Genomic DNA, 23,309 nt, shown 5'->3' with positions numbered 1-23,309 from the left:
ACATAGTAATCTTTTCTGTCAGAGTCTGACTCACCTGTACAAAAGCACTCATCCCAGTTCTTCATAACCCATACTTTACCTTCAAAAATCACTTTCAAGGTTACTAGAGGAGAAGATACCTCCTGCCTCATAGGATTATTAGCAGAATTCAATTTGAAAATGTCTGCAAACCACTTAGCCCAGTGCCTTGCTTTCCACACAAGAGAGGATTTGGGGAATTTCATTAGCATGTCCAGAATTCCACATGGCTGACCCAGAAGTGGTGGTTTCTTTATAGGTGGTTAATATTATTGCTTTTATTAAAGTCACCAAACTCTTCAAAGTATATTTAATTTATTATATGGGAGTAGTTATTCTACTTCACATGTTCATATTAAGACATGACTTTTATGAAAGCATTTTAAAATTGTTAGCTTTGAATTTCCCTCTAAAAATACTGTCAAAAGGTTCTTTTTGTTGGAATAGTTAGACAACTGAGGCATATAAGGTTTTAACTTTTTATATGAATTTGTTTCTGAAACGTGAGCCCTTAACATGGCCATTCACTATCAAACAATTATAACTGTAGGCAATGATGTTCAAATTTGAAGTATCGACCATATAAAATTTTGAATTTCAGGTAAAACTTGTTCAGCAATAAAATTACAAGTGATTTCTGTTGCAAAATAGAAAAGTTTGAAGATCAAGGTGAGAAAAGCCTTGTTCAAATTTTTGTATTTTGTCCCAGACAGGATATTGAATGTTACTGGAGTGTAGAAATTCAAAGAATTCATTATGAATATGAAATAAAAAGAAAGAAAATAAGAAATAAGGGGACAGGAACAAGAAGCAATAGATTTCCTTGTTCTCTGGGGGATTTACACTGCCTAAAATATCTTGCTCAAACTCCTATCAAATTAGGTTTATGGCAAATTTCACTTCTGCATTCTAATGCAACTTTAGGACAACTTGTAGACATGCTGAATAAATGTTTAACTTCGATAGTGATCGAATTTCAACCTCATTTGCTTTCCTTTCAAGAATGTGAAATTGATGCCGGCTCCTCCATGTGGGCTTATGTTTTCCTGGGGAACCTTCTTCGTGGCATTGGAGAAACTCCCATTCAGCCTCTAGGCATAGCCTACCTTGATGATTTCGCTAATGAGGACAATGCGGCTTTCTATATTGGTAATGTCCACCTCATTCATCTTCTTGGGATACAGGGTACCTGGTTTTCTCAACTTCATTCTCAACTAAATAGGGTGTGGAAGGTTTTATACTTCATATCCAACTCCTTTATTCAGTTCGCATTTTTCTGAAGTCCACACTGAGGATTTGGATAGCGAAGGAACTTCAGTTAGAAGGACCTATTGCATTAGGGAAAGAATATCAGATTAAAAGTAAATATCTGTGAGCTCAGCTGCTGTGATATATGACTTGTGCAAGTATCTTCATGGATACAGAAGAAGGACAAGAGCAAGGCCTGAGCCAACCATACGTCTGGACAGGCCCCAGCAGATAAACCAGCAGCTAAAATCACAAAACCCAAAATACAGCAAACTCCAAAGGTAAACGAATGGAAGCAGTATTTATCGAGTGCCTCTTATGTCTCGGAAGCTAAATTTGTTCTGTTTCATACATTAGTCTTGATTTTGGGGGTTCTGACCTTTTGAGAGTCTCACCCTCAGAGACAGAAGGACAAGATTTAAATTCATTGAGGGGGCTGTAGGTAGGTCCATGGTATGGTTCTGCCCTGGCTACTCACACAGAACTCCAGAGGTCTCTGATGATATCCAAGCATGCTGTAGTTAAAAACAGGGCACCAGTTCTAATGGAAAACTGTAGCATAGATTAGGACCTAGAATTGGAACAGAAGCTCCATGGCACATGCTAGGCAATTACTCTGGGGACCAGAGGAAAGATTGCAGCCAAGAGATGCACACAGGCATCAGGGTGTCCCCATCCTGTCCAGGAGCTCAGAGCCTGCTCACTCTGCTTTGCCCTCTCTTCTATTCTGAAAAGGATCTGGTAACTGCTATTTACTCCTCCGGTTAATTTAAATCACTCTCCCAGGGATATGTGTGTAAGCTCAGTGATGAAATGAAAGGCAGGTGGGAGATATTTTTCAAGGAAGAGCAATCTTTCTGGTTACTAGAAATGGTGTCATTTGGGAGATCTGCTCCACCTGCCTGTTAAAGCTGCCCAGGTGGGTCATGAGCGTTCCAGAGGACACCTCTCCCCTCTCCCAAGTCTAGCTCCTTTTCTGGCTGCATAGTTACTGCACTTGCAGGTGGTCCCCCAGAAGCTCTGAATGCAAGCACATTTCATTAACATGGAAGAAATCAATTTTAATGTCAAAACAAGTTTTATGTTTAACTGACCATAAAAGGTTTTTGAAAGACTGTCAAAATAGTATAATTCTGATTTTTATCACTAGGGGGAATCTAATCCTAGGGAGTAAAATTTGCTCCATTTGGGGAAATTAACTTCTTCAGAGTCTTAGTGTTACTTTCTTACTAAGAGATAATTAATGCCTTAAAAACGTTCATCCTTCTTCCAACACTGAGGACTTGGTTTCCGATTCAATGAGGCTGAAAAATTGACAAATCAAGCACACTTAAGGGAAGAGTTGAGGAAACATTTTCAGTGACTAACTGAATCTTATGCACATTTCTTGTTTAAAAATTACTTTACGAGAGCAAAGAAATTGCATTTTTTTTTTTTTTTTTTTTTTGGTGCAGGGTGTGTGCAGACGGTTGCAATTATAGGACCAATCTTTGGCTTCCTGTTAGGCTCATTATGTGCCAAACTGTATGTTGACATTGGCTTTGTAAATCTAGGTAAGGGAGTTTATTTCTATTTATTCATTTACTTTATTTAGTTACTGTAATTTTTTAATAGGAATAGTATAGAAAATATCAAGTTGCCTTTTTATAAAATGACAGGATGGTAGTCTTTCATAAAGTGGAAATAATCCATGGAAAACTTATTACTGATACAATCATCACACATGATTGTATGTGTACGGAATATGAAAAATAGGTGGTGATTAGAACCGGATGACCCATAGTTTGTTATTCGGATGTATTAGTTTCCACTTCTGGTCTCCCAGTTCAAAGGCATTCCAGCTTAGTTAAGACTAACAACTGTGGTTACTTGTTGGCTCTTGTTGGTTTCAGGTGAATCAACATTTACTGCAGTCGCATCAATTGATAACATATTTCTGGACTTGTTAGAAAGGCCAAAGATTGAAAGTCTTCTGGCAACTAAAATTTCCTTATTTAATGTACGAGTCTTTTTCAGTAGAAGGCATATTATAGTGAGACTAACTTTCCTTCTGGGCGAATGCTTGTGGAGGGAATAAATGGAGGCCTCATCTTTCCATAGTTATTAATTTGTTTCTTTCCTTATATAAGATGTAGTCCCTTGACATAGATAAAATTCATCTGGTTTTTTTAAAGACACCCTAGAAAGCAGTTAAAAAACAAGAAAACAAGTTTCATTTTTATAAATTCTGGAATTGCACTGTCATTAGTGTGTATTATAAATGATTATTGTGTGTTAAAAAAGAATGCAAAACTCTTGGGCTAGTTGTTCTTTTTTAATCAAATAAGCTGGAATACACATTCCAAAAATTTTATTTATTCATTATTACTACCAAATTTATTTCACATCTACTCTATCTCAAGTGATGTTCTACCACAGCGAACAAGATATTGGGCTGGCCAAAAAGTTCGCTCGGCTTTTTCTGTAAGATGTCATGGAAAAACCAGAGTGAACTTTTTGGCCGACCTAATAGTTGCGTTCCTTTACTTCATGAAGTTTAAAATCTGGTCGTGGAGACTGATATACATAAGAAAGTGTTGGTGTGATGAGTGGTACAGAGAAAAATTGTGAAAGGGAAGCAATGCACATGCAGTGCTAAACTAGTTAAAACACTGTAGTGAGTATAACGTAGTACCAATTGAGCCTAGTTGTCAAAGGATTCTCATAGAATGTTGTAGAGGTAGAGTATAATAATATGTTTCATAGGTTCTTATATAGAAAAAAAAAACGATTTGGTTAAAAAACTTTGTCAATGCTTACCTTTTAGTCAAATAAGAAATAGTATCAAAAATAAAATTTTATGATGATTAGATATTGATGTTTTAATTACATATACAAATCTTGCTTTGGACCTAGAATAGCTCTGAAGTATTCTCAATCATCATTTAATAAATAACATTCTGAGTGGCTCAGACTAGATTTGGGCCAGAGGGCATAGGGCGTAACTTTTTCTTCCAGTAAAGTCTTAGACAAACATTCAATATGTAAATCAGATGAAAGTGGTACTCATGTGGGGTAGCTGGCAGAAGGTTTGAAGCCCTCATAATTCTTTCTCACATGTTGCTTTTTTCCTGTCATGGGTCCAGACAGAGCCCAGAGCAGAGTGAGACCCCTTCCAGTATGCAGACTCTATAGTTTTAATCAAAGAAACAAAAGGAGAAATAATCATGCTCTGAAAACACCCTCTTTCCTTCAAAAAGCAAGATAACAATAATGTTCAGATTAGAAAAGGTTATCATGTATGAATTATTAGGTATTTTTATGATGTGATAGAGGTAACATTTGGATTTTTTTTTTTTTAAAAAGAGGACCCTTCAACACACTAGCTTTGCTGTATGTGCTCTTTGGCCACCCTCTCTCTTTTTCAGATCATATCACCATCACCCCAAAGGATCCACAGTGGGTGGGTGCCTGGTGGCTTGGCTATCTAATAGCAGGAAGCGTAAGTCTGCTGGCAGCTGTGCCTTTCTGGTATTTACCAAAGAGTCTACCAAGACCCCGGAGCAGAGAGGATTCCAATTCCTCCTCTGAGAAATCGAAGTTTATTACGGATGATCACACAGGCTACCAAACACCTCTTGGAGAAAAAGCAAAAATCATGGAAATGGCAAGAGGTGAGCCAGATTCTCCTTGATTTTGAAACATTTTCCATTTTCCTGTTGAAACTTTATAGGCGATCTATAAATAATACCCCTCTCTCCACTTCATGTGTTCAGAAAAAACTGAGAAACTGTACAGGAAGCAGAAATGAAGATTATTAAAAAGTCAGCTTTATTACTGGGAAACTGATTGAAGAACTTGACCCAGAGTCTTGGTAACCTTCTTTGCTGCTGTCCCCACCTGTACACTTCCTCAGTGTAGACCTTGCAACTGCCCCTCCCTGAGAGGCCTGTTTCACATTCACCTGGGTGGACAGAAAAGAGTGAATCTTCAGGGCTTGTGGCCTTTTAACAGATGGCATCCACCCACTTGAAAATGGGTGCATGTGTCCCACTAGTGATCAAAGGAGCGTGGCATACGGCCAAAGGTCAGACATGTTCTAGTGAATACCCTCCACATGGAAAAGGGTGGCCATGAGAAAGATTGGTCCCCCTCAACTGGCCCAGCAATACTGACATTTATAGAAAATCGTCACATTTCTGTTTGGCTGTGTAAAAGAAGAAGGGAGAATGCCAAAGCTCATTTCTAACAATAATTAACTGGAGATAACTTTCATATTCCCTTCTCTGCACCTATGACCCAAGTTTGAAGGAGAGAGACCAGAAAACTCAAGTTCTTAATGTCCTGTCCATGACTCCCAGCTCAATGGTGAGGGAGTATTCTTATCCCTTGTGTCTTTTACCCACATCAGTGGAATCTGTTCCTGTCTGACATTCTAATTTATAATCTAGATTTTATGCCTGTAGAAGGGAGTGCTTATGTCTGGATCTGAGCCTGGCCGGAACTCAGCCCTGACTTGTGCCAATGGCTTAATATCTAGAGTGCGTGTGTGCACCACGCCATAAATGCTCCTCAGAACCATGACAATGAGACTCGGCCTCTAAGCCCTGATGCCATGGTTGTATCTTCTGCCAAGTGTGACACTGTCTTTAGTTACTCCATGCTATTTTTGTCTCATAGATTTTCTTCCATCACTGAAGCGTCTTTTTGGAAATCCAGTGTACTTCTTATATTTGTGCGCAAGCACCGTTCAGTTCAATTCCTTATTTGGCATGGTGACTTATAAACCGAAGTACATTGAGCAACAGTATGGGCAGTCATCCTCTAAGGCCAACTTTGTTATCGGTATGCTTCTCTGTCCTGCTTTCCAATAGGCAATATCAGCTGTGTCTTGTTAATCCTTAGTAATTTAAGAGAAATTGTTCCAATATTTAGACTGAAGGTAACTTGTGGCATTTCAAAAAGTAAGCGAAAAAATCTAGCAGAGTAAAATATTTAGATAGTCTGTGGTACGACTTTGTAGCAAAAATTGTTCAGAACTATGTGTGAATGACCACGAGAATATCACATAGACCAAATATGCATTTTATTAGGAGATTGTTAGTACTGGATATTTGTCTTTCAAGTGTAGCTGAAACCTCATAACAGTGGCCATTTTACCTGAACAGTTTCTAGGATTACAAAAGGTAAGTATTCAGACAGGTTAAAAGGTGTGCATTGCAAAACAAAGTTTGTGTTTGCTCAGAGTTGAAAGACTTCTCTGATTCCTGGCATTTGGGTTACTTAAAAGGACTGTGTTTCTAGCCCAGCAGGACAGTCAATAAGAGACATATTCAAGGGCAAAAAAAAAAAAAAAAAAAAAAAAAGAAGATGAAGAAGAACCAGAATCTCCAAATATATAACCACCATCCTAAAAGCAATTGGATACTTTAAAACCTGGATTAGCTCCTTTAGTCCACAAAAGTGTTATTTAATGCTACTGTTTCAAAGTATAAAACATATTCTATTCCTTTGGACATGTTCCTTTATGATAGGAGACTCCAATGGCTTCAAATAATTTCTTCTTCATAAAATATTTTAAAAATTGCTCTATTCATCTATCTCTGAAAGAGACCAGGGTGTGTGTGTGTGTGAGGAAACAGCTGAGCATATTTTGGGATGTATAAATTTCTTATAATAAACCTGGATAATGGGCACTTAGCAGACGCAATTCTAATTGACTCTTTGAACTGCTATCCTTCCCCTAAATTCTAAATGTGAACGCTATAATCACTGTTGAATTTTACTTTCAACATTAATTGGTTCCAATTAATTTAATTTTATTATTCAATGGTTGACCTGAAGAAATATTGATATTTTAGCGTTTTTTTTAACCCCACACCCCATCCATGCCAATCAAAGCTTTATACTGACTTTACGAAGACTAGAAGAGGAATGAGATTTTGACATTCTTTTTATTTTAACATTTCTTTTGTGTTTAGAGACATAACTTATAAGCAACAGTTAGGTCTACAGACCTTAAATGTATAGCTCAGCTGGATAAATGTTTACATGTGTATTATCTGTGCAGTGGACCATTATCCAGAACACGTAGCACAATTCAGTTCCCCAGAAGGCTCCCTCAAAACTTCTCCTACCCAATGCTCTTCTCCAAGTTAATAACTATTCTGAACTCCACCATTATCGATCAGTCTTGCCTGTTTTTGAACTGTATATAAATGGAGTAAGTTATGTGCTCTTTTGTAACTAGTTTTCAGTGGAAGTGAAATCTACAAGATTCATTCATGTTACTGCGTGTAGTCGTGGTTTGTTCTTCTCGTTGCTGTGTAATATCCCATTACACAAATATACCACAGTTTATTTGTTTTCTTGTTGATGGACATTTGGGTTGTTTACTGCTTTGGGCTATCATAAGTAACACTGCGTGAACATTCCACACATATTTTGGTAGGCAGATTCACCCATCTGTCTTGGCTATATCCCGGAGTAGAATTGCTGGATCACAGGGAATATGTTTCGATCTGGCTGATATTGCCAAAACATTTCATCAAAGAGTCGTGCAAATGTTCACTCCCATTAGAAGTGTAAGAATGCTCCACTTGCTCCATATCCTTCTAATGTTTGGTATTGTCAGTCTTTTTCACTGTAACCATTCTTACGGAGTGTGATGGTATCGTATTGTGGCTTAATTTGCATTCATCTGCTGACTAACTATGTTGAGCATTGTTTCCCAGGCTTGTTGGTCATTTCATTATCTTTTGTTAATTCTGTTTGAGTCGTTTGCCCATTTTAATTGGATTGTCAATCTTTTTCTTATTGGTTTGTAGGCATACCGTATTTTTTCTTGACACAAGTTCTTTGTTGAATATATATTTTGCAAATATTTTCTCACAGACTTCAATTTGCCTTTTCACTCTTCTTAATTTTAATCAAGTCCAATTTTAATCTTTTCCTCTTTCATTAGTGGTATTTTGAGCCTGTTTTAAGAAATCTTTGTCAAACCCCAAGGTTATGAAAATGTTTTCTTAATATTGCTCCTAGTAGGTAAAAATCCTATACTCTGAAAACTATGAAACATTGATGAAGGAAATTGAAGATGATACAAAAAATGGAAAGATATCCCACACTCTTGGATTGGAAGAATTAATATTGCTAAAATGCCCTTCCTACCCAAGGCAATCTATAAGTTTAACGCAATCCCTATCAAAATACCATGACAGGAATAAAGACACAGACCTACTAGAGAATGGGCTTGAGGATATGAGGAGGGGGAAAGGTAAGCTGTGACAAAGCGAGAGAGAGGCATGGACATATATACACTACCAAACATAAGGTAGATAGCTAGTGGGAAGCAGCCACATAGCACAGGGAGACTGGCCCGGTGCTTTGTGACCGCCTGGAGGGGTGAGATAGGGAGGGTGGGAGGGAGGGAGACGCAAGAGGGAAGAGATATGGGAACATATGTATCTGTATAACTGATTCACTTTGTTATAAAGCAGAAACACACCATTGTAAAGCAATTATACTCCAATAAAGATGTAAAATAAAATAAAATAAAATAAAAACATTGCTCCTAGTAGATTGTTTTAACTTTCACATTTAGGTTATAATCCATTTCAAAGTATTTTTTTCAAAGTATGTTCACATAATACAAAGTATTTTTGTGTTATGTGAAGGAGGTCAACATTCATTTATCAAAATGAAGAGACCATCTTCTCCCCATGAATTGTAGTGAAGAACATACCTTTAAGTATATGTTTATTTCTCATTATTCAACATGTGCATAACACTTAGAGATTTGGGGGCCTTTGATTGCTCCTACTAGAATGATGAATAAGTTCTTTAAAATTTTCCAGTTGAAAAGTTCATTTCATAAAGGAAAATTAAGGGTCTTTGGGGGGGAAGTTACTTAGAAAAGAAATGAAATTACATGTAATCTCATTCCTTTATTAAGTAGATAATAAATGAAATATGTTTTACCTGTAAAATTATCTTTAAGAGTAATCAGCACAGATGAAAGAATGTGAGATTCTGAGAGATTCAATGGCCTGCCCAATATCATGCCTATGTATCATACATACATACATGCATGATATAGCCAGGAATAACATTATTTCCCCTGAGCTTCTGAGTTGTATTTCCTCACTGGGCATAATTATTTTTGGAAAACTGTCAGGAAGAATCTGATTAATAATTATCTTTTGAATTGTGGCTGATTGATTTCTTTTAATCCATGACCCTACTCTGTATACTGAAATGGACTCTGAGAGCCAAACAAACTCATCATCAGAATTTTTTGAGCCAGCTATCAGAGGTTGCCTGGAACTCTAATTCCTCATAGTTTCTGGCATATCTATAGATAATTCAAGTACTTTTGTGAGAGCTAAGTAAAAAATGTTTAGTAATTCCACGTCATTATAACTAGGATACTTTCCTGAGTGCATTGTAATTTTAAATTATTAAGTATGGGATACAGCAGAGTAAGGGAAGTGGGTAAATTATTCAACATCCCTAACATTTGTTTTGATTTTCCATAGAATGGTGAAAAGAAATGCATCACTGGGTTAAAATAAAGATGAAAAAAGACATATAAAATGGATTGTAAATGCACATAGCTCTCATTCAACAAATATATTTTCTCCCTTTCTTCGCTTTTTCTTTCCTACCCCCCTTTTCTCCTTCAGCTTTTTTCTTTGGATTATGGGAGAATGACCCTTTCTGTAATAAAATATGGGAAAGGCACAAAAAAGACACATTTCCCTTCTCTCAGAGAAAGCATTTGATATGACGTGGAGCAAAGAATAAACAGAAATTTCCCTAAAGTGTTCAAGGGCCGACTGATCCAATGAAAATTTATTTTACTGTACATGTTTTTATATGTTGGTCACATTCTTTCTAAAGTTTAGAAATAGCATTTTCTTGTGTTAATTTTGCAAATAAAATGAAAGAAAAATAAACAACAATAATTTTTCAAAGTCAGGGACTAGAAAGTATGTGATAAAATGGTTTTGTTTTGTTTTTAAAGGGTATGGGCTTTAAAAAAATTTCCATTCCAATTTCTACTGAAAGAAATTTGATTAGACAGCTGAATCTTTCATTTAGGCTTTTCCTATCACTATGAAGTTACATGGACATGATCTTTCCTTTTCCTTCTTAATACACAGATTGCAATTCTTTATTTTTGCTTAATTTCTTGAAATTTTTTGATTAAATAAGATAGTAAGTAGTAGACAAGATACATCAACACTGACTATCATTGACAATGATTATCATTCTCAATTTTTGGAGATGTTACACAGACAAATAAGGAAAAATTAAGAGAACTGTTTGAGAAAAGATGATCATAAGAGAAAGCATTATTATTTTTGTGGCTAAGCTAGCATAGTAAATTTAGAATTGTATTATGATGTGTTCTAGAATTAAGTAAAGTTACAGTAAAAACCTGTGAGGTGATGGAAAACTATCTTAATTTGTGAGGGGAAAAAAAACCCTCTTATTATGCCCAAGAAGGATGGCTAATTTTACTTCTTTGTCTGCACCCAACTGGTTATATGAATATGTAAATTTTTCTTGCATTTTTTTCACTCTGTAAAGTAAAAATCTTAATACTTATTTCTTCTAACATTAGAGTAATATTGTGAGGGTCCATGATATAACCAAGACTTTTACTTCACTGGGAAAAAAGCTTTAAAAACATCCTAAAGTACTATTATTACTATAGCTCATTACTGTTTCATCCTAACGGCTAAGGCTTTCATGCACCTGTATGGGAATCAAAGTTTCCAGTTTACATCGTAATTCTGCTGAGCATCTCAAAACAGTTTACACATTCCTCATAACTCTTGTTTGGGATAGTAACAAAGAATAGGGTCTTTAACTTGAACAAGTGTGCTGAAATAATAATAGTAATAGTAATTAATAATACTAAAATATACAATAATAAACTATCTTGTAGCTTTCCTGATATTTGGATACACATAAATATTAAATTCAAGAGAAATCATATAAAATAAACTGAAATAAACTGTAGGTGCTAGGATTAAATTATAGCTAATGTTTCCAGTTGGAATATTTAGATGGTAAAGATTTTATTGGGTTGGCCAAAAAGTTTGTTTGGTTACTGAATACGTCGTTCAATAAAGTTCTTGGTGAAAATGAAAAATGTCTTATTTTTACTTTAAACCAAATGAACTTTTTGACCAACACAGTAGGAGCGACATATTTTATGGTGTGAGTGGGAAAAGTGTTCAATGAAGAAATCAATGTGAAATTTCTACCTCATTAAATGACTCAAAAATACCTAAGATGAAAGAAAAGAAGCTTTGGGAGGCAAGAAGCACATCTCATATGCTGTTCAGGAACTTCGCCATCACATTGGCCCTTCAGGGACAGCTTATAGATCCTAGGGAACTTGAAAGGGAGAATCACGTTGGCAGTATATGTGAAATGTGCTACTAATCTTTTTTGAAATCATGTCATAATTTAGTTATCTTGAAACAGGAGAGTAACTATTAACTAATTATTAAATATTTCTATATTTCTATAACTTAAATTAACCAAGTAGTTAATAATAAGTCAGAAACTATTGTATAATTTTGTATAATCCCTTAGAAAGTTTGTGTGAGTGTACTCATATTTCTTTTAGAGATTCACAAAATTTTCTTTTTCCTCAGGGCTCATCAATATACCTGCAGTGGCCTTTGGAATATTCTCTGGGGGGATAGTCATGAAAAAATTCAGAATCAGTGTGTGTGGAGCCGCAAAGCTCTACTTGGGATCATCTGTCCTTGGGTACCTCCTATTCCTTTCCCTTTTTGCATTGGGCTGTGAAAATTCTGATGTGGCAGGACTAACAGTCTCCTACCAAGGGTATGTTCACTCATTAAGTAATCTGAGGAGATTGCCTTGTTTAATCAAATTATTGATAGAGTTTCAAAATAAGATAATTTAATTTTTAAGCATTGTAACTAAGAAAAAGAAGTTAATGTTTTATTATGGGATAGTGGATATTATGGAATAGTGGACAATGCTTATGACATATAAGCTGTTACTGTCACCAAAATCTGTCATTTCCTTTGAATCTGAATGTGTTAGAGAAATATAAAGAATGCCAAATCCACATCTTACTTTAGGGCAGCAACCTGATAGTGGAAAATACAGACCTTGAATTTGGCCTCTGCCCATTCTTAGTGAAGTGGCATTGTACGAGTTATTTAATGTAGCCTCAATTTTTGCATTTTAAAAATAGAAATAATAACTGCCTCTTAAGGTTTTGTAAGGCGAGATGATATACACGAAAGTGATTAGTTCTTACCTGGCACAAAACAGATGTGCCACTCATGGAAACAATTGTATTTTTTTTCTTTGAACACCTAGATAACTGGAATGGTCTCTGGGCCACACTTTATAGTCTCTGTTACTCAAATCAAGGGAAATTTCAGGAGAAAATGGCTATGCCTCAACCCAGTGACCCACATTCCAGCTCTCTTTAGCTCTCTGCAGCTGATCACAAGAATATTTATTGATGCTTTCAGACTTATGCCATCCTGCCTGGGGTGGGTGATTAGTTTCCAGGGTCTAAAGGCTGGGTCTTAAAACTACTTCACCCTTCCCCTCCAAGAGTCCTTGCTATCACTCTACCCTGAACCTGAGTTACCAGAGGCAGTTCTCTTCATCCTTCTACCTATCTATACATTATTTGTTTAAAAAAAAATTATTGAGCTGCTACTAGTTGCCAGGCCAGCCTCCCTGATTGTATCTGCCTGACTGCCTAAAATTCCACCTGTGGTTCAAAGGCCAACACTCCTGACACATGTTCTGTTTCCTGATGGTTCAGTTGCTTCTTGCTCACTGCTTGCTCTCCAGCTTCCTTCCACATTTATCTGTCTTGTGTTCATGTTCCATCATCTTCACTATCCTGGTTTCCCCTGTTAAGTGAACATCAATTATACTTTTGCCATCTAAAATGTTTGGAAAATTAATGAATGCAAAGTTCATATATCGTTGCTTCTAAGAGTTATCAAAGCAACAGTTAGACTTAATGGAGTGTAGTGTTGCCTTGGTAACAGTGAGCAATGTAGATTAAGAATGTTAGTTGTAGCTGCAAGAAGATTCTGGAGCGAGGAGAAGCCCTGTGCCATCTTTTACTATCCCTAAGATCCTCATGGTGGATGGACAGTGGTAAAGTACTTTATATTTTTCAATTTAGAAAACACCTTAGTTTTATTATCTCACTTCTACCTTCAGATGCCTTTATGAAGTAAGTTTTTTTACCCGCGTTTAAAGGGAACTGAGATTAGAAAGGTCAAGTAACTTCCTCAAAGTATAATGTTCTTTCTACGACATTATGCTATCTTTAAGCCAAAGCAAATATGTAAGTAGACAACAACAGAAAAATTTTGAGATTTACATTAAAAGTATACTCAGATGATAATAAAAGATTAAATATTTTTATACAAAATAATTATTCATTGAATACTAGCCCCTGAAAGCAGTTCATCTCAAAAGACTATAACTATATTGCAATAATGTTATCATTGTTTAAAACTCCTCTTTTGAAATTGCTTTCCATGTCTTTTTAGAATATTCTCAACAGTGGCAAAGATTTAACCTTTAAGAGCAGCTTTGCTATTGGAAGGAGCCAAAGAAAAGGCAACATCACTGGGGAAATCTCTCCCCTCCCAACATGGCTATTTTGAAAGAAAAATCTCATTTGAGCATAAACATTCTGGCATATTTGATAAAACTCATAATTAAAAATTTAAATAACAACTCTACTGTCAACACATCCTACATAAAACATATATGCAATTAATTTCTGCTTCAAGATTGCCCTAAGTGATAAATTTAATGTACCTTCAGTAATATAAAAGAATTGGCTTTATAAAATAAACATGCTCTCCAGGGGTTATCCAGAGTTTCTTTGTTCCACAAGGCTGTTTTGATTCTGGACATTAAACAGGAACACTATAGATAAGCTTTAGATATGATAGTGGAAGAAATTTTTCTTCTGCAATGATGAGAATAAGTCTGACACAAGACAAAAATGTAGACTCCAGAGGCCTGGAAGGGTTCTAATTCTGGGTTTATCACTAACAGACGTGAATTTGAGCAAATTATCTGCCTACTTTGGACCTGACTTTCCTGATTTGCCCAATGAGAAGTTGGCCTAGATCACACCCACAGTTCTTTTAGCTCTAACCTTCTAAAATCTCAGCCCTACCAGTGTCCATAGTGGCCTGATTCTAGGCTTTCAAAGACACATTTATACTTTCAGATACTACAACACAGTCTCAGTTAAAACTTAATGCCTTAGAGAAGAGAATAAGATGACATATTCCTGGATGACTTCTTAGAAGACCTAGTTAAATCCCCTTTCATCCTGCTAGAAGACATCTCAAAGGTCTTTTGCTTTTACATTTGAGGTGACAAAGTCCATAGTAGTTCTATGAGATGGAATATTATATCAGTTATTATATTGATATATAATGAGTAATGTCATAAATTGCTCTTAAGGTTTACTTTACTTTTCTATCTCGTTAGTCGTTTTCATACATCACTGCATAGAAAAATATTAGAAGATTCTAGAGTCAGTAGATGTTAGTAAAAGCCATCAGCCAAGAACTGGATATCATGTGAAGTTGTAAACCTAGAAAGTTAACTTTCAAGAGAAAGCTATTTAATAGTGGATTCACATTTAATGATCAGAAGCTGGCATTTCTGATGACAATTGTGTTCCCCCAAAGCAAACGTTGTTGGCAGTGCCATTTATGTCACCCAAGAACATTGATTTTTGAAAGTATTAGGGTGCTGCCTACTAAGAGGTAATATTTTATACCATTACATTTCTTTTCAGAACCAAACCTGTCTCTTATCATGAACGAGCTCTCTTTTCAGATTGCAACTCAAGATGCAAATGTTCAGAGACAAAATGGGAACCCATGTGTGGTGCAAATGGAATTACATACGCATCGGCTTGCCTTGCTGGTTGTCAAACCTCCACCGGGAGTGGAAAGACTACTGTAAGACATCTTCTCTAAAGTGTGTGACCACAGGCCTGTGACAATGCTTAACTATACAACCCTATGGGGGCTCAGGGACCAACCTAGGAGCAGACCACACCGGTCGAATCCCTGGCTTTGACTCTGCCCTTGTTCTTTTGTGTGCAGACAGGAAATATAAGCATCGCTAGTAGAACTAGAGTTGTTGGAAGAATTAGCGTCAGAATTAGAATAATGAAATAGGCTGGAGGAACTCTGTAATTATATAATCTAGTTCTCTCATTTTGTTTATAAGGAATGTTAGCTTCAAATGAGAAAGTCTCAGTCACAAGATCATATAATAACATCTGCATTGGGATCCATCTCTCCTGACCCCTGGTCCTTGCAGGTTTTAGAGGACAGGGCAAACAGAGGCCAGTATTAGGAAGTCAAGCCCAAAAGGTCTAGACCCAGGGGTCAGGGGTCCAATTGTGAGGAGGTTGATGGTTCTGGGACAGCTCTGCCCGAGATATCAAGCCAATGTGCGTAATGATTAAAAGAGTAGGTGGCTGGAATGAAGGGTTCCTATAGGGTGTAAGAGGAAGATGAGGTTGGAACTATAGGTAGGAAACCAGTTGTGAATATTATGTACTTCAATCATTAATAGGTTCATCCCTCTAATCACACCTTTACATCCCTGTCCCAAGCAGAGACTCTTCCTTACACTCGTTGTGTATATGGCACAGTGACTGGATGGCTTTATACTTGTGGCTGATGAAATCTGCCTGTATTTGACAGTCCTAGAGGGCTGAAAATTAAACCACACATATATTTACGTATTTTTATCAACTAGATAAGAATGCTTAGGCAAACACTTCTGTAGACAAATTCATCCTTGTTGATTTTCTGTTTATTGTTATTTTCGACATTTTATTCAGAGAAGAAAGGATTGGTCTCTAGCAACAGTGATATAAGGCCACCTACCCATCTGAAATCTGAGTTTTCACCTTCCCTTCCTTTTCTTCCTTCTTTCCTTTCCTCCCCCAAGCCCGATCTTTGGCCACTACTCCTTGGCCCAAACTGCTTGAAGGTTTTTCTTTCCTTTTTCTCTTTTACTTTGGATTTACTTTTTTTTTTTAATTGAAGTACAGTTATTTACAATGTTGTGTTCATTACTGCTGTATAGCAAGGTGGTTCAGTTATACATATATATACATTCTTTTTAAAAAAATATTCTTTTCCTTTATTATCATAGGATATTGAATATAGTTCCCAGTGCTATAGAGTAGGACCTTGTTGTTTATCCATTCTATATTATAATAGCTTATATATGCTAACCCCAACCTCTCACTCCATCCCTCCCCTAAACCCTTCCCCCTTGGCAACCACCAGTCTGTTCTCTATGTCCGTGATTCTGTTTCTGTTTCATAGATAGGTTCATTTGTGTCACATTTTGGTTCCACATATAAGGGATATCATATGGCATTTCTCTTTCTCTTTCTTACTTACTTCACTTAATATGATAATCTCTAGTTGCACTGGAAGATTTTTCTTAACCAGACTTTCCATTTATTGAAAACACTGCATGCCAGAGACTTGAAGTGTGTGTGCTGGCCATGTAACTCCCTAGAAGAATTGCTCAGCAGAGAAAATAGGAAAGCCATGAGGCCTGGGTAGACTCACCATGTTTGAGGGCATAGGCACCCACGTGTGTGGCTGAAGTAGAGGAAGAGGAGGAAGATCATTGGGCGATGAGGTCAGAGTGGGATTCACGAGCTGCATCATGGATAGTGTGGAAGCCACTATAAGGATTGGGGATTTTATCCAAGTACAGTGGGAAGTCATTGGAAGGTTGAGAATAGTGATGCAATCTGACTGCTATTTTTAAAGGCTCACTTGGGTTATCGTGGAAAAGAGAGTAGAAACATGTCGAACATGAAGAGACCATTGCGATACTCAAAGCAAGCAAAAATGGTGGCTTAGACTTAGAAGTGGTAGAGAAGAACATAAGGTACTGTTGGATTTGGTGGGATTTGCTTGGAGATGGTTCTATAGGTTCAATAGTTTGTAGACCATCTGCTCTTTGGATAATGAAATGTTGTCTCTCTAGATTTTGCTTTGCTTGATATATTCTAACACAGAAAAATAAAAATTTCCCCATTGTTTATGAAATAAATGTATACTATGAATTCTTTTAAAATAAATAGTTGCCTTTAATTTTATATACAAGTTACCTCAATAATTGGATTTTTCCCTATTGTGTTACAGATATTTAATAACTGCACCTGTGTGGGAATTGCCACCTCAAAATCAGGAAATTCCTCAGGCATGGTGGGCAGATGTCAAAAAGATAATGGATGCCCCAAAATGTTTCTGTATTTCCTTGTAATTTCAGTCATCACATCCTATACTTTATCTCTAGGTGGGATACCTGGATACATATTGCTTCTGAGGTGAATATTGATTCTCCCTGCCCCAATTTTAACATGACATACTGTGATCATCTATAGCAGTGATTTCAAACTCTGCTCTGTGGAATCATTATGATTCCTTACAGCTCTCTTAGGAAACTTGTTCTACTTTTATGCTCTTCCCACTTTAGGTTTTTATATAGATAATGTGGTTGAATAGAAGTTTTTCTGTTATAATTTATGCTTGAACATTTTTTATTGGCTCTCCTATCCTAGATCTCGATAAAATATATAAGTAAATTCAAATTTTAAAATATTAGTTTTGGTTTTCCCTGGTGGCGCAGTGGTTGAGAGTCCACCTGCCGATGCAGGGGACACGGGTTCGTGCCCCGGTCCGGGAGGATCCCACATGCCACGGAGCGGCTGGGCCCGTGAGCCATGGCCGCTGAGCCTGCGCGCCCGGAGCCTGTGCTCCGCAACGGGAGAGGCCGCAGCAGTGAGAGGCGCGCGTACTGCGGGGGGGAAAAAAAAAAAAATAACTTTTGTAACAAGTATTTTCAGTGATAAAATTTTCCTCCTCATTGAATTAGTGTTGCAAGTATTACTGTTAAACAACTGATTGAAATCACCTAAAGATATTACAAATTTTGATAAAATTGTTAAACATGAAAAGTCAAATTTTATTGTAAATCAATCTTTTATGAGATGGATTATGTGATTTTGAAATTAATTCATATATCAAAAGATGGATATTAAGTTTTTCTAAAATGAAACTAATCAAAATATTGCATATAGCTTTAATTTCCCACAACTTATATTATAGAAATTGATTAGGAAAGATCTACAGAAGATAGGTTCTAACATCCACAAATCTGTTTTTGTAAAAGGGTTTAAGGAGAACATGAGATATTGATGCTTTCAAATGGAAACATGGGTTTGATGGGAAAGCATTGCCCCAGAATTCTCAGACCAGGATCATTCTTCATGGGTACCTATTTCTCCAACATTTGCTTACCTTGTGCCAAGTAGTCACCTGGGCCAAGTGAATAATCAGGCCAATAGAGGAAGAATTTTCCTTACCACCAGTCCCTCAAATGCACCACACTTTATTTTGATGTCAGAAGGAAATGTCATTTGCTTCAAGGGGAAGAGTTGTAATTTTTGACTCTTTTAAAGCAGAGACTAAATATTATACATATGAAGAACTTACTACCATGGTTAACACTCAGTAGTTATTATATATCCTGATTATACATCTAAAATCTATAGGCCAATCCATCAGTTAAAGTTATACAGTCATATTAAGGATGGTCTTGTTATTTTAGGTACTTTTGTACTTGACTGGTAAATTCAGGTCCCCACTATTTAGCAAAAACACTTAGCATGTCACAATGATTCTGATTCAACTTGAGTCAATAGGGTCCTGTGCTTTTAGACCAAACCCCACAAAAACTAGTTATAGGTTATTAATCCTTTACTGTGCCTCAAATTCTTATAATTTCTTAGAATTTATTTCCCTGTGAGTCCTTGTTATTTTACTGATTAAATCTGATTTTACTTTAACACCATTTGAATATGTCATGTAAGAGTGATTTACCTTTTAGAAATATTAACTATAAATTCCTCGATACACTGCATATAATGGAACAAGGCTTTTACATAATTTGCTTTCCCTATGCTAGAATACTAGTGGGTTCTCCATAAATGCTACTTGAATTCTAACATCATTTCATGTGTGTTCAGTAGATTATCACTGACATTACTATTTGCTTTAATGTACTATTATACTGTTTGTCATAATGCTTTTGTTGATTTTAGGTGCATTAAGCCACAACTTAAGTCTTTTGCCCTGGGTATCTACACCTTAGCAGTAAGAGTTCTTGGTAAGTATAATCTATGCTTTAATTATGGTAGCCATTACAAGTGTATTTTGAATAATTTTCTAAATATTTTTACAGAATTATGACACATAACTAAATGATGTCAGTAGTAGATCCCTGTTCTTTTAATCTTCTTCCCTCCTTCATATCTTTCTTCCCTCCCTCTTTTCCTTGACTACTCTCTTCCTTTTTTTCAGAAATACTGAGAACCAATGCTGTACCCATGATAAAGTGATCTTATAAGAGTAGTGACATTTTTTAACAATCTTGTCTCTTCTAGCACGGGTCTAGTGTCAAAAAATCCATTGCTGTTATAAAAGAGCCCTCTGAGAGGAAAGCAAAAATTGAATCAGTAAGAAAAGCTGAAGTCTAAATATAATTTTTTAAGTTATTAGATGGAAGGAATTCTTTTGAGCTACTCTCAATACTAGGATATATCATTGGTAGAAAGATAATTCAAACAATCAAAGTGTGGTTTTGAATTCACAATTTGTTAAATGTAATAGGAATGGTTTCTTCTGACTACCAGACTTTTCAATATTCATTAGTTAAAACCCATAAAAAACAGAGTGATTAAGTTAGATGAGGTTTTTGTCCTTAAAGAGTTTATATTATAAAGAAGATAGTAAAACCATTGTAAATGTTCCTCTGTAACTTGACAGAGAGGAACTACCTGGAAGAAAAACAAATTCAGAACTTTAAATAAATGTGGTTTACATAAATCTTGATATAAAAATGGATATACGTGAAGATCGAATATAATCCTGATAAAATTGGGAAAACAACAAAAATGGAGGCTTATGCCATCATGTCTGGCTCTAATTCTACAATATAAAAACAGAGATTATCTAGAAAAAAGGCTATTGAGTCTGAAGTACATCCCTGGCTGTAATTAGTCTATCTACCTCCCTTTGAGAACACAGATACAACCTACAGTGTGAAAAAGATCTCAAGTAAAAGAAATAATTCATCAAGTTGATTCCATAAAAATGAAAATATACTTAATACTGTATGATACCATTTATATGTGGAATCTAAAAAATACAGCAAACTAGCGAATATAACCCAAAAAAAGTAGACTCACAGATATAGAGAACAAACTAGTGGTTACCAGTGGTGGGGGGGCAATATAGGGGTGAGGGAGTGGTAGATACAAACTACCGGGTATAAGATGGGCTCAAGGATATATTATACAACATGGGGAATATAGCCAATATTTTATAAATGGAAAGTAACCTTCAAAATTGTATAAAAAATAAAAATATATATATACTTGAAAATGACAAAAATATCATAAAGCAAACGACAAACTACATACAATTTTTTTTCAATTTATGTAACAGACAGGTGGCTAATATCCCTATTATAAGGAGAATGCCTAAGTACTGAGAACAAAAAGATCAACACCCTAAGAGAAAATGGGGTAAAAGATATAAACAATCATTTCATGGAAAAATAAATATAAATACCTCTTAATATATAACAAGATGGTAAAGACCCCTCATAATAAGAAGAATACAAATTAAAACTACACTGATACTGATTCTTACTTATCAGATAGGCAAATTACCAAATGTTGTTTGTCATGTATTACAATACAAACAGAAAATCGATACACTTATACACTGCTGTTGTGAAAATTATACTATTTCTGGAGAGGGATATTTGGCAATAACTAACAAAATTACATATAGACTTACTTATCTTTTGACCTAGCAATCCCACTTCTAGGAATTGATGTCAAAAATGTGCTAGCAAAAGTATGAAGTAAGTCTAATCTTATGGATGTTCAATCACTGTGACATTAGTTATAATAGTAAAAGACTACAAGCAGTCTAAATGTACATCAGTAGGAGACTGGTTAAATCAACTATAGTAAACCCACATAATAGAATACTATGCAGCTGTAAGGACAAATGGGGAAAATCTCTCTCTAATGTTACCAAGTATATTAGTCAGTACTGGGTGTCATAACAAAACACCCTGGATTGAGGGGCTTAAACAACAGGAAGTTATTTTCTCATAGTTCTGAAAGCTGTAAAGTCCAAGATCAATGTGCCAATAGGGTTGGTGTCTGGTGAGACCTCTCTTCCTTATTTGCAGATGGCCATTTTCCCACTGTTCATACCCTGGATCTTTTCTCAGTGCACAGAGAGAGAGAGACCTTTGGTGTCTCTTCCTCTTCTTATAAGGACACCATTCCTATCAGATTGGGGCCCCACCCTTATGACCTCATTTAACCTTAATTATCTTCTTACTTTTTCCACATGCAATCACATTGGGAGTTAGGGCTACAACATATGAATTTTGGAGGGACACAATTCATATCAAGTGATCTCCAGTATATGCTTTTAAGTGAAAGAAAGCAAAATGTAGAACCATGTATATAGTGATGCATTTGGTGTAAGTATAGAAAGGTGGAAATATTATACACACACACACAGAGGTATTTGCTCTTATTAACAAAAAGAAACAATGGAAGCATAAACTAAAAACTAATACTATTTGTATAAAAACTTTACCTGTTAGGGAAGAAAGGAAAAAGGGGAGAGAAAACAGGATGGAAATGAGATTTTGTAAATGTAACTGTTGTATAATTTTTAATTTGAAAGCATGCAAAAATTTTATATAATTTAAAATAATTAAATTAACAGAAACAAAGAAATTCTTAAAACAAACCAAAACTAACTCTATATTATATGGGTGACATAACCATACAGAAAAAAACTTTAAACTACATGGAAAACAGAATTATTACCAAATCCCCATTGCTTCAGTACATTTTATGGTCTTGTCATTAATACTAACTTTGGCATTGTTATGTTAAAACTATTGTGTATTTTCAGGTTAAAGTAAATAAGATATTATGTTAATATCATTAGGAATCAATATTTTCAGCATAATAGAAAAGCGATAAAAGCATAAAATATTTAAGTAAAACTCATTCTTAATTTAAACTTAAAATGTTAATATGAACTCATATAGCTTTATTTTAAAATAATGTGTATCTTATAACTCTGTCTCCTGAAAAATCTAGAATCTATTTAACCCAGGAGAAATGAGCACCCATAGCAATGAATCTGTGCTATCTAAATATCATTCCTCAATAAAGAAACCACAGCACCTTGGAGAACTGACCAAGGTCTAGGGTAGAAAATGCATAAGATGATTGTGGGACAACTTTTGTGCAAGAAAGTGAGAAAGCTATCAAAGGGATATGTCAAAAGGACACAGGACCAATTTGAGGAGCTTGGCCTAAGGTGAGATAACTTGAAAATAATATACGTAATATAAACAATATTATTATATTAATTAATATATAACATAACTAATCATTATAATATCTGCCATGTCTTGAAATACAGTGAATATATAAAAAGACGTAAATCTGTAATGATACCTAAATAATTTTGGAGAATACTAGGGCATCAATTCATTATTTTTAAAACTGATAAATGGAAAGAATTGAGCATTTATCCTGCCTTCCTTCTATATTTCCTTCGAAATAAACTATACTTCGAAGTAATCAAATAGTCATGAAGGAAAATTCTCTTTTATAGAAAAATCCTAAATAATTTTACACAAGGAATAATATAATTTTTAACCATCTGTTTTGCAACCTCATCAACATTTGCTGAGAGCTATAGGTGAAAATGGATGAAAAACTTCATAATGGAGGGCATAGCCTGAGTCTCAGATCCATTTTAACATTACAAAGAGTGGCAAGTAGACAGCATGTGACTTCTGCCAGAACACACAGAACCACCTGTGCCTTGTTCCTGCCAGAGTCTATG

The 23,309-nt window shown here is 35.6% G+C and overlaps 1 protein-coding gene across 3 annotated transcripts in view; it reads left to right on the top strand.

Moving 5' to 3' along the window:
- The window catches only part of SLCO1C1 (solute carrier organic anion transporter family member 1C1), a 47,503-nt gene that overhangs the window by 20,605 nt on the left and 3,589 nt on the right, over window positions 1–23,309 (top strand). For 2 of the 3 annotated variants that reach the window (XM_060165334.1, XM_060165333.1), the window contains exons 5-12: window positions 1,021–1,167; window positions 2,721–2,819; window positions 4,674–4,919; window positions 5,926–6,090; window positions 11,919–12,114; window positions 15,101–15,266; window positions 17,493–17,677; window positions 19,454–19,518. In XM_060165334.1, coding sequence (XP_060021317.1) covers window positions 1,021–1,167; window positions 2,721–2,819; window positions 4,674–4,919; window positions 5,926–6,090; window positions 11,919–12,114; window positions 15,101–15,266; window positions 17,493–17,677; window positions 19,454–19,518 — 1,269 coding nt within the window. The remainder of the gene's footprint in view (window positions 1–1,020; window positions 1,168–2,720; window positions 2,820–4,673; window positions 4,920–5,925; window positions 6,091–11,918; window positions 12,115–15,100; window positions 15,267–17,492; window positions 17,678–19,453; window positions 19,519–23,309) is intronic. The other variant, XM_060165335.1, reaches the window with a different exon arrangement.

The sequence above is a fragment of the Lagenorhynchus albirostris genome, chromosome 11 (assembly GCF_949774975.1).
Source record: "Lagenorhynchus albirostris chromosome 11, mLagAlb1.1, whole genome shotgun sequence".
Classification (NCBI taxonomy): Eukaryota; Metazoa; Chordata; class Mammalia; order Artiodactyla; family Delphinidae; genus Lagenorhynchus; species Lagenorhynchus albirostris.
This window is presented reverse-complemented; position numbering and strand designations above follow the sequence as displayed.